General features: G+C 39.4%; 1 protein-coding gene across 7 annotated transcripts in view; it reads left to right on the top strand.

The window, feature by feature from the left end:
* Positions 1-8,860, top strand: part of LOC140118429 (ras GTPase-activating protein 4-like) — a 132,012-nt gene extending 123,152 nt beyond the window's left edge. For all 7 annotated transcript variants that reach the window (XM_072136332.1, XM_072136329.1, XM_072136334.1 and 4 more), the window contains 7 exons: positions 765-909; positions 1,023-1,192; positions 5,267-5,404; positions 6,406-6,541; positions 6,991-7,111; positions 7,565-7,623; positions 8,323-8,860. In XM_072136332.1, coding sequence (XP_071992433.1) covers positions 765-909; positions 1,023-1,192; positions 5,267-5,404; positions 6,406-6,541; positions 6,991-7,111; positions 7,565-7,623; positions 8,323-8,453 — 900 coding nt within the window. In that variant the 3' untranslated portion in view covers positions 8,454-8,860. The remainder of the gene's footprint in view (positions 1-764; positions 910-1,022; positions 1,193-5,266; positions 5,405-6,405; positions 6,542-6,990; positions 7,112-7,564; positions 7,624-8,322) is intronic.
* The last annotated feature ends 8,082 nt before the right edge of the window (positions 8,861-16,942 follow it).

The raw sequence follows: 16,942 nt of genomic DNA, 5'->3' as shown, positions 1-16,942 counted from the left end.
GCATCTAAAGGGTTAAGCACCCGCGATCGGAGACAACTCCGATCGCGGGTGTTACACTGGGGTGCCGGCTATTAGTTACAGCCGGCACCCCGTGTTTCCCGATGCCGGTTCGGCTCTGATCCAGAGCCGAGCCGGCATAGGCGCCGTGGCGGATATATCCGCCACTGAGCGCTAAGTCACTGCGCTCCGTGGCGGATATATCCGCCGCGGAGCGTGAAGGGGTTAAACACAAAAAAGTTTTTTGTAAACACTGTTAATAAAATATTAGTTTATTATAAGAAAAAGTAGATCTGCCATCCTAATATGCAGTTCTAGGCAATGACAACAGGTTCCTCCTACCTTCAGAGTTACATCTTTGTGGTGTATAGCTAAAGGGTGAAAGAATAGAAGTTAGCACTACTGCACACACTTTTCAGGCCACCATGTGACAGGCTGATAGATATTCAAGCAAACTGTAGGTCTATATACTGTACTTGCTTACATTTTCCCAATGAGTAGATGAGATGTAGATCTCATTTAACAACTCAGTGCTGTATTATATTGCAGATTATACACATAGGGGAAGATTTATCATACACCAGCGCCCCTGTGCAGGCATATGATAGCGGCGACGCTATCGGAAACATCAAGAGGCTTAGGCGTCTTGATGTATCTGGCGGGCAGCGCGGTCAGTGAGCAAAACCTGGCCTAGTGCTTTATGTGACATCTTATCCTCATCTTGTGGATCGCCTGTCAGTCCATTCATTTTGATATTTTTACTGTAGGCTATACAGAATGTTGGTAATATGGATGCTCCAGCAAGCAGGGCTAAGGAGTCCTGGATGGCTCCACTGCAGCCAACTATCCAACAAGGAGTTTCTCAACTGAAGGAGTTCATCATCAAACTCATAGACATTGAGGAGAAGGAAGGTAACAACAATGCCTGACAAAATGGAATCTGTATTCATTGTTGATCTCCATTCCCCAAATATGGGTAATGTAAAAGTGGAGTGCAATATAATATGTGACCTTACATGTTTTAGAGCTGGATCTTCAGCAGTCACTAAACCTTCAAAGTCTTACAGTCAAAGAAGGACAATTGATGGTCTATAAAACTAAATGCAAAGGATACCTGCTATCATCATCTTTCAAAAAGCTCTACCTCTCATTAACTATTGATGCACTAAGTTTTGCAAAGACACAATTTTCCAAGGTAAGAATATTTTGCTGTAATGAAAGGTTTTTAATACTATTTTTCTGGTTCTCTTTACAACCATTTTTATCCAGGAGCCAATGACATGGATCATGTCCATTTAAAAAAATTACAGGATCTATTTAAAGGAAATATACCACTAGATTTCATCTTTATAAATAATTAATGCTGCTAGGTAGCTCCCAACAGTGTGATTATAACTATGAGCTAGAGCAAAACTATTCTAGTTGCTTATGGTGTCCAGTCAGAGCTCAGCTGTTTTATAAAATGGAAACTAAGCTTTGATTGGTTGCCATGAGCATCTAAAACAGTTTTGCTCTCAGCCCGTTCTAACTAACTACTGAGGTATTAAATTCTCACTAACATGTGCCTCCTGCCATCAAAGTTATTTAACTCCACTTAGATTATATATAATGGCTGGGGCCTATTTGCCAGTAGAGATTGCTGATAGACTTAGTTGATAATATATGTCTTGCTTCTATTGTAGCACACCTTAGCCTTGAATTGCTACTTCTGCTTTTGTTCTTCTCCCACCCTTGCTGATGTATCTATTATTGTGAGGCTCTACCTCCAAACTGTGGGCAAATTTTCTTGTTACATTTTTTCTTTTATATGTGAAGTTATGTCCCTTTATTGTGTCTTTATGAATTCTTTTTTGTGTTTGTGTCTATGCTATAGTCTTTGGACATATATTTGGACAAGTCTTTATGACTTTACTTTACACAATTGGTAATGTAGGATAATGTGGTTTCCGAATAACAATTAGGCAAATACTGGTTCATGGTTTATTTATGCTGCTGTACCAATATGTATGCATCATTTTTTCAATAAAACAGTTTAATAAAAAACTGGAAAGAGTGCTTGCGCCATCCATAAATTCTGGTACATTAAGAGTTAGATGTACACATAAAAAAGAATACCATTTACACAAAAAAACTACACCACAACAACACTAATATGTTCATTAAAACAATTGAAAAGCACTAACTACCTAAGCATATATACCAGGGGGTACATCTGGTAGTAATATAATCCATCTATAAGTCCATCCCTGTACAATATGAGGTAGATACCCATCAAATATTATATATTATTACCAGGTTTAATTTTTTAATTGATTTTATGCACTTATTAATGAATTAAATAAAGATTTCATATCAATTTATATAATTTTGATCTATGGCACATCTTTCTTTTTGTGTAAATCACAAGCATTTCTACAACATATTTCCCACTGATTCATCATCATCTATACGTTAAGCTTCCAAGTCATAGCGTTTGCCAGCTGCAACCAATCTATGACATTACTTTGCCAGACAAACTCACCGGCCACTTTATTAGGTACACCATGCTAGTAACGGGTTGGACCCCCTTTTGCCTTCAGAACTGCCTCAATTCTTCGTGGCATAGATTCAACAAGGTGCTGGAAGCATTCCTCAGAGATTTTGGTCCATATTGACTGAAGGCATCACACAGTTGCCGCAGATTTGTCGGCTGCACATCCATGATGCAAATCTCCCGTTCCACCACATCCCAAAGATGCTCTATTGGATTGAGATCTGGTGACTGTGGAGGCCATTTGAGTACAGTGAACTCATTGTCATGTTCAAGAAACCAGTCTGAGATGATTCCAGCTTTATGACATGGCGCATTATCCTGCTGAAAGTAGCCATCAGATGTTGGGTACATTGTGGTCATAAAGGGATGGACATGGTCAGCAACAATACTCAGGTAGGCTGTGGCATTGCAACGATGCTCAATTGGTACCAAGGGGCCCAAAGAGTGCCAAGAAAATATTCCCCACACCATGACACCACCACCACCAGCCTGAACCGTTGTTACAAGGCAGGATGGATCCATGCTTTCATGTTGTTGACGCCAAATTCTGACCCTACCATCCGAATGTCGCAGCAGAAATCGAGACTCATCAGACCAGGCAACGTTTTTCCAATCTTCTACTGTCCAATTTCGATGAGCTTGTGTAAATTGTAGCCTCAGTTTCCTGTTCTTAGCTGAAAGGAGTGGCACCCGGTGTGGTCTTCTGCTGCTGTAGCCCATCTGCCTCAAAGTTCGACGTACTGTGCATTCAGAGATGCTCTTCTGCCTACCTTGCTTGTAACGGGTGGCGATTTGAGTCACTGTTGCCTTTCTATCAGCTCGAACCAGTCTGCCCATTCTCCTCTGACCTCTAGCATCAACAAGGCACTTCCACCCACAGAACTGCTGCTCACTGGATGTTTTTTCTTTTTCGGACCATTCTCTGTATACTCTAGAGATGGTTGTGCGTGAAAATCCCAGTAGATCAGCAGTTTCTGAAATACTCAGACCAGCCCTTCTGGCACCAACAACCATGTCACGTTCAAAGGCACTCAAATCACCTTTCTTCCCCATACTGATGCTCGGTTTGAACTGCAGGAGATTGTCTTGACCATGTCTACATGCCTAAATGCACTGAGTTGCCGCCATGTGATTGGTTGATTAGAAATTAAGTGTTAACGAGCAGTAGGACAGGTGTACCTAATAAAGTGGCCGGTGAGTGTATGTCCTCAGTCATTTTCTATCAGGAATGATGGCTTCATCAGTGAATGAGGATGGCAGATTGCTTTAGGTTTCTGTGGTGAATTTTGTTTTTATTTTAGGCTAGGTTATTACTTTCTTGTGTGGTATGCCTTGGTATACCCCTGATGATGCATCAAAAATGATGTAATCAATTCTGTCTTCCCAAATGTAATAATTAGTTTAGACTGAGGGTGATGGCACACGTGGCGGTTTGAACGCGTTTTTTGCCCATTTTTAAGCAGTCCGTCAAAAACTGCATGCGTTAAAAAACGCACACCTTTTTAAAAAAACGCATGTGTTTTTGACCAGTTTCAATTAAGATAATTGGTCAAACCTGTCAAAAACGGATGCATTTTCAAAAAACACATGCGTTTTCAAAAGCATGCGCTTTTTGACAGACTGCTTAAAAACGGGCCAAAAACACCACATTTGCCATCACCCTTACCTGTACTTACTATAGCTCTCAACCTTTAAAAAGGGTTGTCTTAGGCTCACATTCTGGTGAATTCAATATTTAAGTCTTCTCAAATCTTTAGGCTATCTTTTGGGATTTTGCCTTCAGGCAGGTGTGGACCATAAGGGAGAGAAAGTAGAGCACGCTGCTTCTCTTTTTTAAATCAATTTGTGGTTTTTACTTTAAAAATGTGGAAACCTAATGTGGAAAACTGAATAAAATTTAAGTTTTCATTGCCCCATTTCCTGTGCAGTTGCAGTTTGTTAAGCTCTCTACTTAGGCTGGGAAAGTGGGTGACCATAACAGAGTTTATAGAAAAATGTTCTTTTAATGGGACAAGACCTTAAAGGGGTATTCTCGTCTCGGCATTCACATTCAGTTTCATTAATCTTCCATATATAAACATTTCTTCAATTTGATGTTATTAAAAAAAAAATGTTTCTGTGTGAAGATAATTTCCCATAAACATAGCCATGTTGCCCCTTAGAAACGAGATAGCTTCCTTGGTTACGACCACGTCGAATTTAGGCAGCAGTGGCCAGACATACGCTATTGAGCCCTGCCTGACCACCTGGATTCAGCGATCATTACTACAGGACGGCTGTGGGACATGTAGTAATTCTCAGATATTTCATATACAAAACCTTTTTGTTTATTTGTGCAATCACTCCAGCAGACGTGGCCGTATCCGAGGAAGCTATCTCGTTTCTAAGGGACCAAATCACCACATCTATGGAAAATTATCTTCACACAGGAATAATTTTTTTAATAACCTCTAATTGAAGAAATGTTTATTAATGGCAGATTAAGCAAACTGAATGTGAATGCCCAGAAGAGAATACCCCTTTAATTATAACAAGTAGTCCTGCGGAAAGAGATAACTTGCTGATTGGTGGGTTTCTGACCACGTTAATAAGATACACACTGATCATGACAAGGTCCACTGTTAAATCCAAATAAATGAATGGGTCACATGTGCAGGACCTTCCGTATTCACTGTGAAGAGGATACCCTCAACCCACAATTCATGATATCATTTATGTCTTTTGGTTTTCCTGCAGAAAAGTTCATTTATTCCCCTATCCAGAATTCGAGCACTTGAGAAGGTGGAAGAGAAAAGCTTTGGAAATTCAAACGTAATGCAAATTATTTACACAGATGAGAACGGTGGTCTGGAGGCATTATATTTGCAGTGTAAGGTACTGATAACGTTACCAATATGGAACAATATGATATACAAGCTACTCAACATTGCCCCACAAGTAAATACAGCATTTGGAAAGGCACTTTATAAGCTTAATATGCTTGATTTATATTGTATTTTGCATATACAGGTAGTCCCCGGGTTACGTACAAGATAGGGTCCGGAGGTTTGTTCTTAAGTTGAATTTGTATGTAAGTCGAAACTGTGTAATTTATAATTGTAGATCCAGACAAAAAAATTTTTGGCCCCAGTGACAATTGGAGTTTAAACATTTTTTGCTGTAATGGGACCAAGGATTATCAATAAAGCTTCACTACAGACACCTTACAGCTGATCATTGCAGCCTGGGACTATAGTAAAGCATTCAGAGAGGTCACCAGAGGTCAGAGGGGTCTGTCTGTAACTATGGGTTGTCTGTAAGTTGGGTGTCTTTAAGTAGGGGACCGCCTGTATGTATATGTAGGTATGTGGATATACATATATACAATATATGTGGAAACTCATGTGATCAGTAAACAGCAACTTGTGATTTGCACTGTTTAGGGTGCGGACCTCGGCCCGATTGCATATGCGTTTCCAGTGAAGCACATGTGATTGGTTACTGATTGCATGTGTTTCACTGTAAACACATATGCGATTAATGGTTGTTTTAGGAGGTGTTTTTGTTTCATATAGCTAGTGCGCATCCCCATTTACAACTGGTATTTTTAACTTGGGCCACGTTCACATGGTGCATTCTGATTTAGTTTTGAGACACAATCTGAAGGCTTCCCCGTGATCACATGTTGAGGTAACATTGCTTTTCCATCACGTTCAGTAATGGAAAGCTTAATGTTAATCAGCATGTGATCACAATTGGAGGGCCCTGTTAGGAGCCTTGCCCTGGGGCCCAAATGAGTGTAGTTAGGCCACTGTTTATATGCATTCAAATATTCTAATAATATTCAGATCTTTGAAACATTTCTTTACCCCTATTACCCCTACTATTAATTTTAGTGTGTCAATGAATTAAATCAGTGGCTCTCAGCACTGCGTAAGGTCTGTGTGAACAACAGCGATATGCTTGGTTCCTATCATCCTGGAGTCTACAAGGGAGAGAAGTGGAGTTGCTGCCATCAGAAGGACAAAGGAGGTACTGCATCATAAATGTTTTTGAATAATGTTTTTCTTAGCAGAATTTTGTGTTGCTATTCTATAGATCACTGAGAAAAACATGGGACAAGGTATTACTTCTCCCTTGCTCATTTTACCAGCTGCTTTTAACAACTAGTTTGGGACAATCGGGTGTATCCCCGCTGTATGTTAATAATAAATGTATATGGAGCCATCGTATTCTGTTGTGCTTTACAGATCATGAACCAATTCATGGGCTCTACCTAATATTTGGGACCCCAATCAATTACATGGAATATGTTAAGGTTAAATCTGTCCCTGTACCCTCAGAAGTTTGACGGGTGGTGCAGCATCTCAGCACCCTTCACTGTAATACAGCTCACTCTGTTTTTGGAAGACGGTATCCTGTATAACACCTAGAGATTAGATAAAGAATTACTGATGAAAGCTCTTTCTTTTACCTTTTAGTTACTGGCTGTGACAAAACTCGTCATGAAGTGACGTTACAGGAATGGAACGATTTCTTGAATCCAGATCTGGAGGCACAGCTCATATTCAGGCATTTGATTGGAGTAAGAGAAGTCATGAGGTACATTGCCTGTTTTTCATGAAAATAACAATATGAAAGATTGAAGCAATAAGAAAACAACCTGTAAGAAGAGTTGTAGAAATACCATGGACAATGGGTTTACATAAATATTATTTAGAAGCCATGTCAGGAGATATTCTGGCTTCATATAAGATGTAATAGTTGTTCACACTATTGTCATGTCTTTCATTAGTTGGATCTGTGTTTAACCTAATCCCTGAACGATCCCTATAACAGAAAGAGAGAAAATATGTCTAGTGGCACTTATCAGACTTATATAACCGACTTTATGTGCTACCGCCTTAGAGAGCGTTTATGTACTTTAATTTAAAGCAAGAATTATGATGCAGACTGGAAAAGAAATCGAATACAATGTGGACTGGTAATGTTAACCAGGTTTTTACTATGAAGTGCTGTGCAGGTTTTTAAAATAATTATTATTTGTCTCTGCAGGGAAAAGTACTTGGAGCTAACAAAACATGATAACATCAGCAAATCTTCACTAACTACAGGTACGTTTTCATCAGACGGGTCATCGGTGAAAATTTCAGACCATGGAATCATATTCCTGTGCATCTTAAACGGTTAAAATATAAGACATCACCTCCGCACATGAGTCAAATTGGTTTGGGCGCATGGAGCATGAAGACCATGGTTTCACCAGATCCAAATATATCACTCCATTTGACTTATAGAAGACTTGATAAAGAGTTGGAAAGTCGCTGTAATACTGAGTAGATCTAAAGGATAAACCCCTTTTTTTTACACTTTTTCTATTACATCTGAAAGAGGTTGTCAACTTTGAGTTAATACTGTAAATTATTTGTATAGTAAAAAATTATACAATTTACTTTACTTTCAGTAAACATTCCTCACTGTTTTCTAGATCTCTTAAGCTTAATTGTTTACTTCCCGTGGATAAAAACCAGGGTCACATGATGTCACACAGGTGATTGGCAGTAGGAAACATTTTAGCATAATTAATGAAAGGGCTTTTTCTACAAAACCGAGGATCAAATTAAAGGAATGTATAAATAAAAGGTACTGTTGCCCAGATTTCCACAGCAGATCTTACACCACTTAGGATGGGTACCATAGTATCTGGTGGTTGCTTGTCTGGCTCATCTGGTAGCAGGTTGCAGGGAATTCTCACAGCCCTCACTCAATAATTCATAGCATATAACACATATATTTTTGTTCATCTCATTTAGGACCTGCAAGAAATGACAGCGCCACACAGCTTTTTCAGATACTGAAAGACCTTGAAGCTGCTCATGATTCATTCCTGGCTGATTCTCCAAATTTTGCAGATCAGGAAAAAAAGTACCTACTGGAAATGTAAATATAATCTCTATAGATATAGTAAGGCTGTACCTATAATACTGAATGTACCTATAATATTGCAAATAATGTATTAGCACAGAGCTGGTAATAATGCCTAAAATACTCAACATTTAAGTCATGTAGCAAAATCTAGTTAATACAGAAATAATTTATAAAGAAGAGAACATGATGCACCGAAAAACTATACGCTGCATCGCCCTTTTCTATGTTTTTTTCTATGTTTTATCTTGTTCCCAAGATTAATCGTTTACCTCTGGGACCTCCAGATAGCGCTATAAATATCACCTTGAAAATAACATCACGCTACATGTAACACTACTACTGTTTTTTTAATTAAAACTGACTGCTAAAAACTGTCTTCTTGTTGTGTGAATATTGATATTGATTAAAGATTACCTTTTTTAACATTTTTCATTACATTTTTTTTTTACTTTTTTGTGTTTAAAATGTCTTTTTCAGTTTTAATGCTTGTGTAATACATTATACAGTACACTGGCAGTATGAATATGAACATGTGTTTGCATCTGGAGCTGATTAAAAAAAAACATCCAGGTGACAAATCTAATCAAGGACACTATGTTACAAATGGTGGCAGAATGGAGATGCCACATAGGGCACTGTTGTGTGGCTATGTCAATGATAAAATTGACTTGTACAAAAATACATAAAAACACAAAACTGTAATCGGTATAGACTCAACCCCCACAAAAAAGGGGGAGGGGTCAACGGGGAACATATTGTCCAATGTTTATTCCTCAATATTTGGCTTTTTTCTGTTAGCCAGATACATCTTAGGAATGTTTCCATTTTAATACCCCTGAGGTAAGGTGCTTAGTGAATTTGAGACTTTTTAAATAAAGGTCGCAAAAATGACCCCCAAAAGTTGCAAGCAGCTAGCAAGAGCAGGTATGTAAGTGCAAATTTTTGCAACTTTAGCATCTAGAATCTAGATCTGTAATTTTAGCATCTAGCATCTCTTGTAAGGCTACAGAAAACTGAACATCTGGTCCTTAGAAGGTGTTGAAGTTAGGTAACTACAACTTTAAATGCACACCACTACAAATATTCCACTGTCATTATTATGTTATCAAAAATGGAAAAGTTCAACTAAGAACAGTTTGCAGAGAACGAGCCCTCATACAGCTCTGTGAACTGAAAAATAAAAAGTTATGTATTTTAGAAGGCGGGGAGTAAAAAACAAAAATGGAAAGGGTTAACATTTTTCATCTTCAGTGGAAACAAAGAATCCAGCCAAAAAGTCACCATATATGTTACTTTCACCTTTCAGGGGCTTGCAGTAGCTCCTACCTTTTTTACTGCTTGAACAAACATTTTATCATATTTAACTGGATCAATAACATTGAGAAAACATGCTACATGTATATGCTATAGGTGGGCACATATGTATAACATCATGTGTTTATTGTACAATCTTATTGGCACTAGAACTGGTTATCAATTATTAGAAAACCATGACTGCTTGCATCCAAACACTGTGCCAAATGCCTGGATGGCTTATTTTATTACTTCTCAGAACACATTTATTACCATTCCATAATGACTTGCCTGCTTTTATTTAGTGCAACATATGTATATTTTCAGGCACATATCTAATCAGAGGAAAGGACACAATGGTTTCTGTCAATACGGCACAAAAGATTTACCATATATATATATATATATATATATATATATATATATATATATATATATATATATATATATAGAGAGAGAGAGAGAGAGAATTTTTTTTTAAACTTAGTACTTACCCTCCAGCACTCCCCACAGGTCCTCTTCTCCTCGCCACTTATTGTCTTCTTTTTCTCGCAGCTCCTGATGTCTTCCTAGCGGTGGGGGCTGAGACACGTCTAAGCACTCTGCCTGCACGCATACTATGACACTGCAATGTCACTGGCGAGTGACGCCATAGTATGTGCGCAGGCAGAGCGCATAGACGTATCTCTTCCCACTATGCTAGAAGACACTGGGGGCTGTGAGAAGAGGTACTAGAAAGGGAGAAAAGCACTGGCACGGCCATAAGAGGACCTGCAAGGAGCGTGGGCAAGTAATAAGTTTATTATTTTTAAGGGGGCCCTGCTGGACATTTCATTAATGAGGGGAGTCTGCTATTGGAAATGTTATTAATGAGGCAATGCTGCTACTGCACATTTTATTAAATTGTAGCTGATATATTTCCTTATACCAGAGGCAATAAGTTTTGCTAGTTTTTTGTGGTAAAAATAAGGGCCCCAGCTTATACTTGAGTATATATGTTACCTGAGAAATATTAATGTAGAGTAGAACAGTTGCTGATTAATGTCTGATGCTGGATGATCAATCTGGTGCAGTACAAGACTGCTGAGTCACTGAGTCATAATTTGCACCTCCTATTATTTGGTCTAGTTTGCTGAACAAATATTGAATTTTCTGTCATATGGGCAATTTCCTGTCTGATCAGACCAACTGGTTACTGAGAACACTCACCTTTTTTGGATGAGTTGGAAAACTCCCAAAAATGGTATAAAACCTTCAATAAATGTTACGCTCTGCATTTCGTGTGCAAGCTACTTCATTTTTCTGGCGCAGACTGATACATCTCCCGCAATTACTGGAAACTGTCTGATATGCATGAACCAGAAGCCAGTTTCTCCATTTATTAATAAGAATGGACTTGCAACGTTTCTTAGTACGTGATCCCAAATGTGCGGCAAAGTCAACAGTGCAGTGTTGGCTTTGCTGCATATTGGGGAAACAAGAACTCTGTGCTTCATATATCAATATTATTAGTCCCCAGCAGAGTGATCAGTCTGTGGTTTGGCACTTCTCATATATACACACACTCGAAACGAGTGTTTTGCCGCTGTGTATGCTAAAGGGAAAATCCAATTACCAGTAAGTGTAATTTTCAACATCCCCCACCCCGCCCAACACACACATGCACACACGCGTCCACAGCGGCACACAAGGAGGAATAAAAGAGAACTCTAAGGTGAGACAACTGCTGACAACACTCTGCAGGTCTAACTTGTAATGTCTGAAAAAGGTACTGGGACTAGCCCAAGTAGAAGCCTTGCAGATCTACACCAAGGACATGCCGGCATGTTCTGTCTAGGTTGATGCTCTTAACCCCATGGGAAGAGGAAGGTCTTTCTCTTGGAAACACAAGGAAATAGCTATCTTAATCCGCCGGCCAATAGTAGTTTTGCTTGCCACCTTTCTTTTATTTGCCCTCAATATTGTACAAGCAAATGATCAGATTGCCTAAACTCTTCTGTCCTCTGAAGATATATTAAAATGCACCTATGTACGTCTAGAGTATGAAATTCCCTTTCTCAGAAGCGGGATTTGGGTTTAATGAAGGGAGTGGAATCTGGATACAACCTTTGGCATTATCCCATGATGATCGAAAAAATTCTTGGAGAACTCTGGAGTGAGCCTCAGTCCACAGGACTGCTGGGATGGAGGAGGTTAAACTGCCCAGCAATTTCATCATTTTGCGGTAAGTTGCAGAAGTTCTGTAGATAAAAGCAGAAACAGAATATGTGATCGATATTACCTTTTTTACTGGTAGAAATGATTTAATCTGAACTGTGCCTAGAAGGATGCCCAGAAAAATCTTCTTTTGGCTTGGCACTAAGCTGGACTTCTCTATGTTGATTAGCCACCCCAAATCTGTCAGGGTGTCTAATATTTGCTGGATGTGGGACAACAGCAGGTCTTCTGAAGGTGCTGATACAGAATCATCTGGATACCCTTTAAATGAAATGATGCAGACTCTTTGTAAAAATTCTGGGGGCTGAGGATAGACCAAATGGTAAGGCCTAAAATTGGTAATGTTTTAAACAACACTCTATATACCTTTGGAATTTCCTGTGAATTGGCGCATAATAGTACACATCACTGAGGTCCAGAGTCGCCAAGTAATGGTTTGATTGAAGAATGTTCACTGTGGTTCGGATTATCTCCATTAAGTTGAAGATGGCTCTGAAAGAACCATTTGGTTTTCTTATGAGGAATAGTGACGAGTAAAAACCCTTTACCTGGTGAGCTGATGGGACAGGAACCAACACTTGACTAGCTTCAAGATTTCTTCTTCTAAGGCCAGTTGATTGACCCAATTTTGTATCACAGAGAAGCCTGGAGTCATGATTCTTTACGCTTATCTTTGGAGAAATGGGGATTGAACAGGAACCCTCTTCCTCTACCTCTAGTAGCTTGAAACTTTTCGGAGGTTGCTCTCTTCCTAGGCCTGAAAGGACTGGCGGTTTTGACAAAACCTTTGCTCCTGAGGAAAACCTTTATTTTTGCCAGAGGCCTTCTACAATATGTCTTCCAAAGCCGAACAATCTATCCCCTTCACACATCAAAGCACGAAGTGGTGGCATCACCACTGTAAGCTTTTAACCAGGTAGTTCTTCTGGCTGCATGTGAGCTGCTGACTTGGCCGCCATTTTTACAAAATCTGCTGAAGCGTCTGCCATGAAGTTTGCCGCTTGATTCAGTACTGGGAGAGACTCTAGGTTGGCTTCTCGGGATGTTACGGAAATCAAATTGTGTTCCAGCTGATCTAACTAGAATTTTAGACCCCTTGTAGTGGAAGTTGCCGCAATAGTTGATCGCAAAAAAGTAGTAGCTAAGTTTTCCTAGGATTTTTTCAACAGCCTGTCTGAATTTCTGTCCATAGGGATTTTTAGTAGTCCCAGGTCCTCAAAGGGCAAAGGAGACTTCTTTAAGATCTTCACGATTGACGCACCTCCCTGCAGAAATGTATCCCAAAATTTCGGATCTTCTTCCACAAAAGGATATTTGCACTTTCGGATCTTCTTTCTGGTTCTTTTTAACAAATAATTCGTCAATATTTTTGTGAACCAGAAACACTCTCTTCTTCTTTTTTTCTAACCCGTGGAACATCTGGTCCACTCAGCTTCTTTATCAGGAATATTGGTGAATAAAATCCCATTACTAGTTTATCCACGGGTACTGGAACTACCACCCCTAAGGATAGTAAGGATTGCACTTCTTGCCATAAAGGAAGAAAGGATCCAGAGGAATATAGAGTTATGGCGTATCTTATTGGGAGGAGGTGAGGGAAGCAGTTTTTTTTTACGATCACATGGATTCCAAGTGATCTGTGACCCACATTCTTGGAATCTTCGAAGTCTCCCTTCAACCATAGCGTCATTGTTTTTTGGTTTTACTTGTGTCGTTAGATGAGGTAAAAAGGAAAGCTCGGTTTTTACCTCCTAATGGGAAGCTCTGTCTTCCTTGTTTTCCCATGCCTTTGTAAGAATGATCTGTTCTTTAAATTTACAAAAGGAACTCTTTTTAGACACAGGTTTATTTGCCGAGAAACCTTTCTTCTCGTCTGTAGCTTTTTCTAGTATAGCATCTAATTCTGGACCAAACGGGAATTCTCCAAAGAACGGTAGCCCATAAATTTTGGGTGTTCCATTGCTTTAACCATTAAGCACAACCTATAGAATTGGACAATTCTAGAAGAAAAACAGACAGATTCAGCCAAAGCATCTGCCAAAAATCTGGTGGCCAACTGCAAGAGAGGCATTTAGAAGAGTTTCTCATGGTGTGTGTAGTTTGTGTCATAAATTCCCTTAGCCAAAAAAGTAGAATTCTAGCTACAGAAGTAGGCGAGATGTTGGTCTTCAAATTTAACATAACTGTTTGCCACTTTCTCTTGGCCTTGAGGCTACCAAACAAATCTTCCTGGATGAGGCTAGGAGAAATAACATCCTCAACATTCAATGTCTCTTTAACTGCTTTTATTAAGTTGTCCATTTCTTCTATAGGAAAAAAAGTATTTTGTCTCCATCGGTTTAACAGGTTTCTGTGTAGAATCTTTGGTGACACATGAGGGAGCGTCTGATTCATCATTTAAATCCTTGATTAAATAAGATATTTTTAGGTGAGATTTATTTTAGAAGGGGGAGCCGGAGAGGTTGTGTCTATAGAGGAGACTATTTTATCCTCAATTAATATTTTCAACTCGTCTCTCATAAACAATGTTGGCTTGCAAAGGTTTTTTTATGACAATTTATTAAAACACATGTTACTTCTTCCAACTGGCATATCCTCAGAAGGTTTGGCCTTGTGTTTCTCCTCTTTGCCTCTCCCTTTTTCAGGCCAATATTTATCCTGGGAAAAGCAAATAGGATAAGCTTACCTGGCTACAGTGTAAAAGTTTCACACACATTGCCCACAGCACCTAACATACCTGGAGGTGGAGCGGTGCCAGGTCTGCCTTGTTAGTAGCCATAACTGGGACGACAGAAGCACAGATACTAGTCACTAGAAGATCCAGCCCTCAGATCAACGAGACAAGCAAGCAATCCGCTTTAAATACCTGAAGGGTAGCCTAACCCCAATGTTCACGTCTATGCATCGCTCTGTGGTCTCCGAGTTTCACTTCCGGTAACTCGTCATTCCTCACACACTGGATAGAACACACGCGTTCCAGAGCATACGGCCGCTTCCTTCAGTCACGCGGCTACAGGGCATAGAAGGAGTCAGGGAGGGAGCCCCAGAGGAACTGCATGACCCCAGTAAGATGGAGTTCTTCAATCCCCCCCCCCCCCTCACTTGGAGGAGAAGAGGGCAAGGAACCGCTCCTCATCTGACAGGAAGACACTGACAGGCAGATGCCGGAAAGGTCCTTTTAACCTCACTTCTTCCTGTCCCTGCAGAGGTCAAGAGGCATCCTCTAAGTGAGCCGTCATGGATGATGACCTGGAAATGCTGTATTTTCGTTAGTAACAGTGAGAATGTGAAAATCTTGTGTTTGTGGGATTACCCCTTTATTAAAATCTCTTCAATAATCTATAGATGCCCCAAAAGGATGTATCTTTAAACTGAATCTCATTAAACTGCAAATATTAAGACCTCATGTCCATATCGGCAAAAAAAAACCCAAAAAACATTTTATAGCCTGTACGAAGAGACAATAGAAATTTAATCTGCAAAGGCGCTCCTTCCTTTAAATACCCTGCCGTGTGCCCATTCAGCAATTTACCACTACATATGGGGTATCATTATGCTTATAAGAAATTCTAACTTTACAAAGCATTTTGGCATTTAGCCAATAAAAAAATTTAAATTTTTTAAGTTATTTTAGTGTTATGAAGTTGGGTTTTTTTAATAAACGCAAGACATGTGACTCAAATTTTTCAACTAACATGAAGTACAATGTGTCACGAGAAAAATATTGAGAAATTTATTGGTAAATTAAATTAGAGGAAGTACCTACAAAACATCAGATGCAAAATCAAATATGGTAAGTTGGTTGTTTTTAATCACCATAATATCCATGATACAAATCTAGTACTTTGTCAGTTTCTTCTACAAGAACGCATTACCAAAATAAAGAATGCAAATGTTAGCACAATGCTACCAGTGCAAGGCACCATATTTTAGAACATCTTTCCAGGGATGGATAAATAACTATTTGTCTCTTACAGAAACAGCTTAAAGGGGTTGTCTACTTTTAGCACATAATTGATATGCTTTGTATAGGGAAAAGTTATACAATTTTCCAATATACTTTCTGTATCAATTCCTCACGGCTTTCTAAATATCTGCCTGCTGTCCTGCTATAGAAAGCTATGTCTACTTTCAGTGGATAGAAATCTGTCCATGGTCACGTGATGGACAGGCAGGTGCATGAACAGTTAGCATCACAAGGTTCTGATTACTCTCGGTGATGATAACGGCAATAGAAAACCGTGATGAAGTATATTGGAAAACTTTCCTTACAAAAACAAATTATTTGCTAAAGTGGTCAACATCTTTAAATTAAAGGGGATCTGGGTCGCTCCAGAACCAACACCTCATCCGAAAATAAAAACAACCGGAAAAAAAGTACTTAATGGCACTACTCTATGTATTAATAGTCCAAGGTGATTATATTTGGCATTCATGTGTTGGTATAAGTCAGATCTGTGGGAGACAGGTGGCACTGAGTAGAATGGCACTCACTGAAGTAGCTCCTTCCAATCCAGTTTATTGGTAATACTCACAAACAAACATGATGTGCAAAATACATTACAGCAGGGAGGGAGAGACGCAGGGACTCACACAAGGACAAGGTAACTGACAGCTGTTTTGCGCCCGCGGCACTTCATCCGATTTGCCTGCAGGTCAGATGAAGCGCCGCGGGCGCGAAACAGCTGTCAGTTACCTTGTCCTTGTGCGAGTCCCTGCGTCTCTCCCTCCCTGCTGTAATGTATTTTGCACATCATGTTTGTTTGTGTGTATTACCAATAAACTGGATTGGAAGGAGCTACTTCAGTGAGTGCCATTCTCCTTTATCTGTTTTTTTCGTTCGTCATCCGACAATAAGTTGTACCTAGCACAGCTAGTAAAGGTGCAGTCATAATGATATTTTGTTTCTTAAAAATGTATCGAAGAGCTGAGGATATTCCCATTTAGAAGTACCTCTATCCTGCCTGTGCTATGTATAAGGCATCATTAGGAAGA

The sequence above is a fragment of the Engystomops pustulosus genome, chromosome 2, assembly GCF_040894005.1.
Source record: "Engystomops pustulosus chromosome 2, aEngPut4.maternal, whole genome shotgun sequence".
Classification (NCBI taxonomy): Eukaryota; Metazoa; Chordata; class Amphibia; order Anura; family Leptodactylidae; genus Engystomops; species Engystomops pustulosus.
Note: the sequence above shows the minus strand (reverse complement) of the source record. Positions and strands in the feature narration are given on the sequence as shown.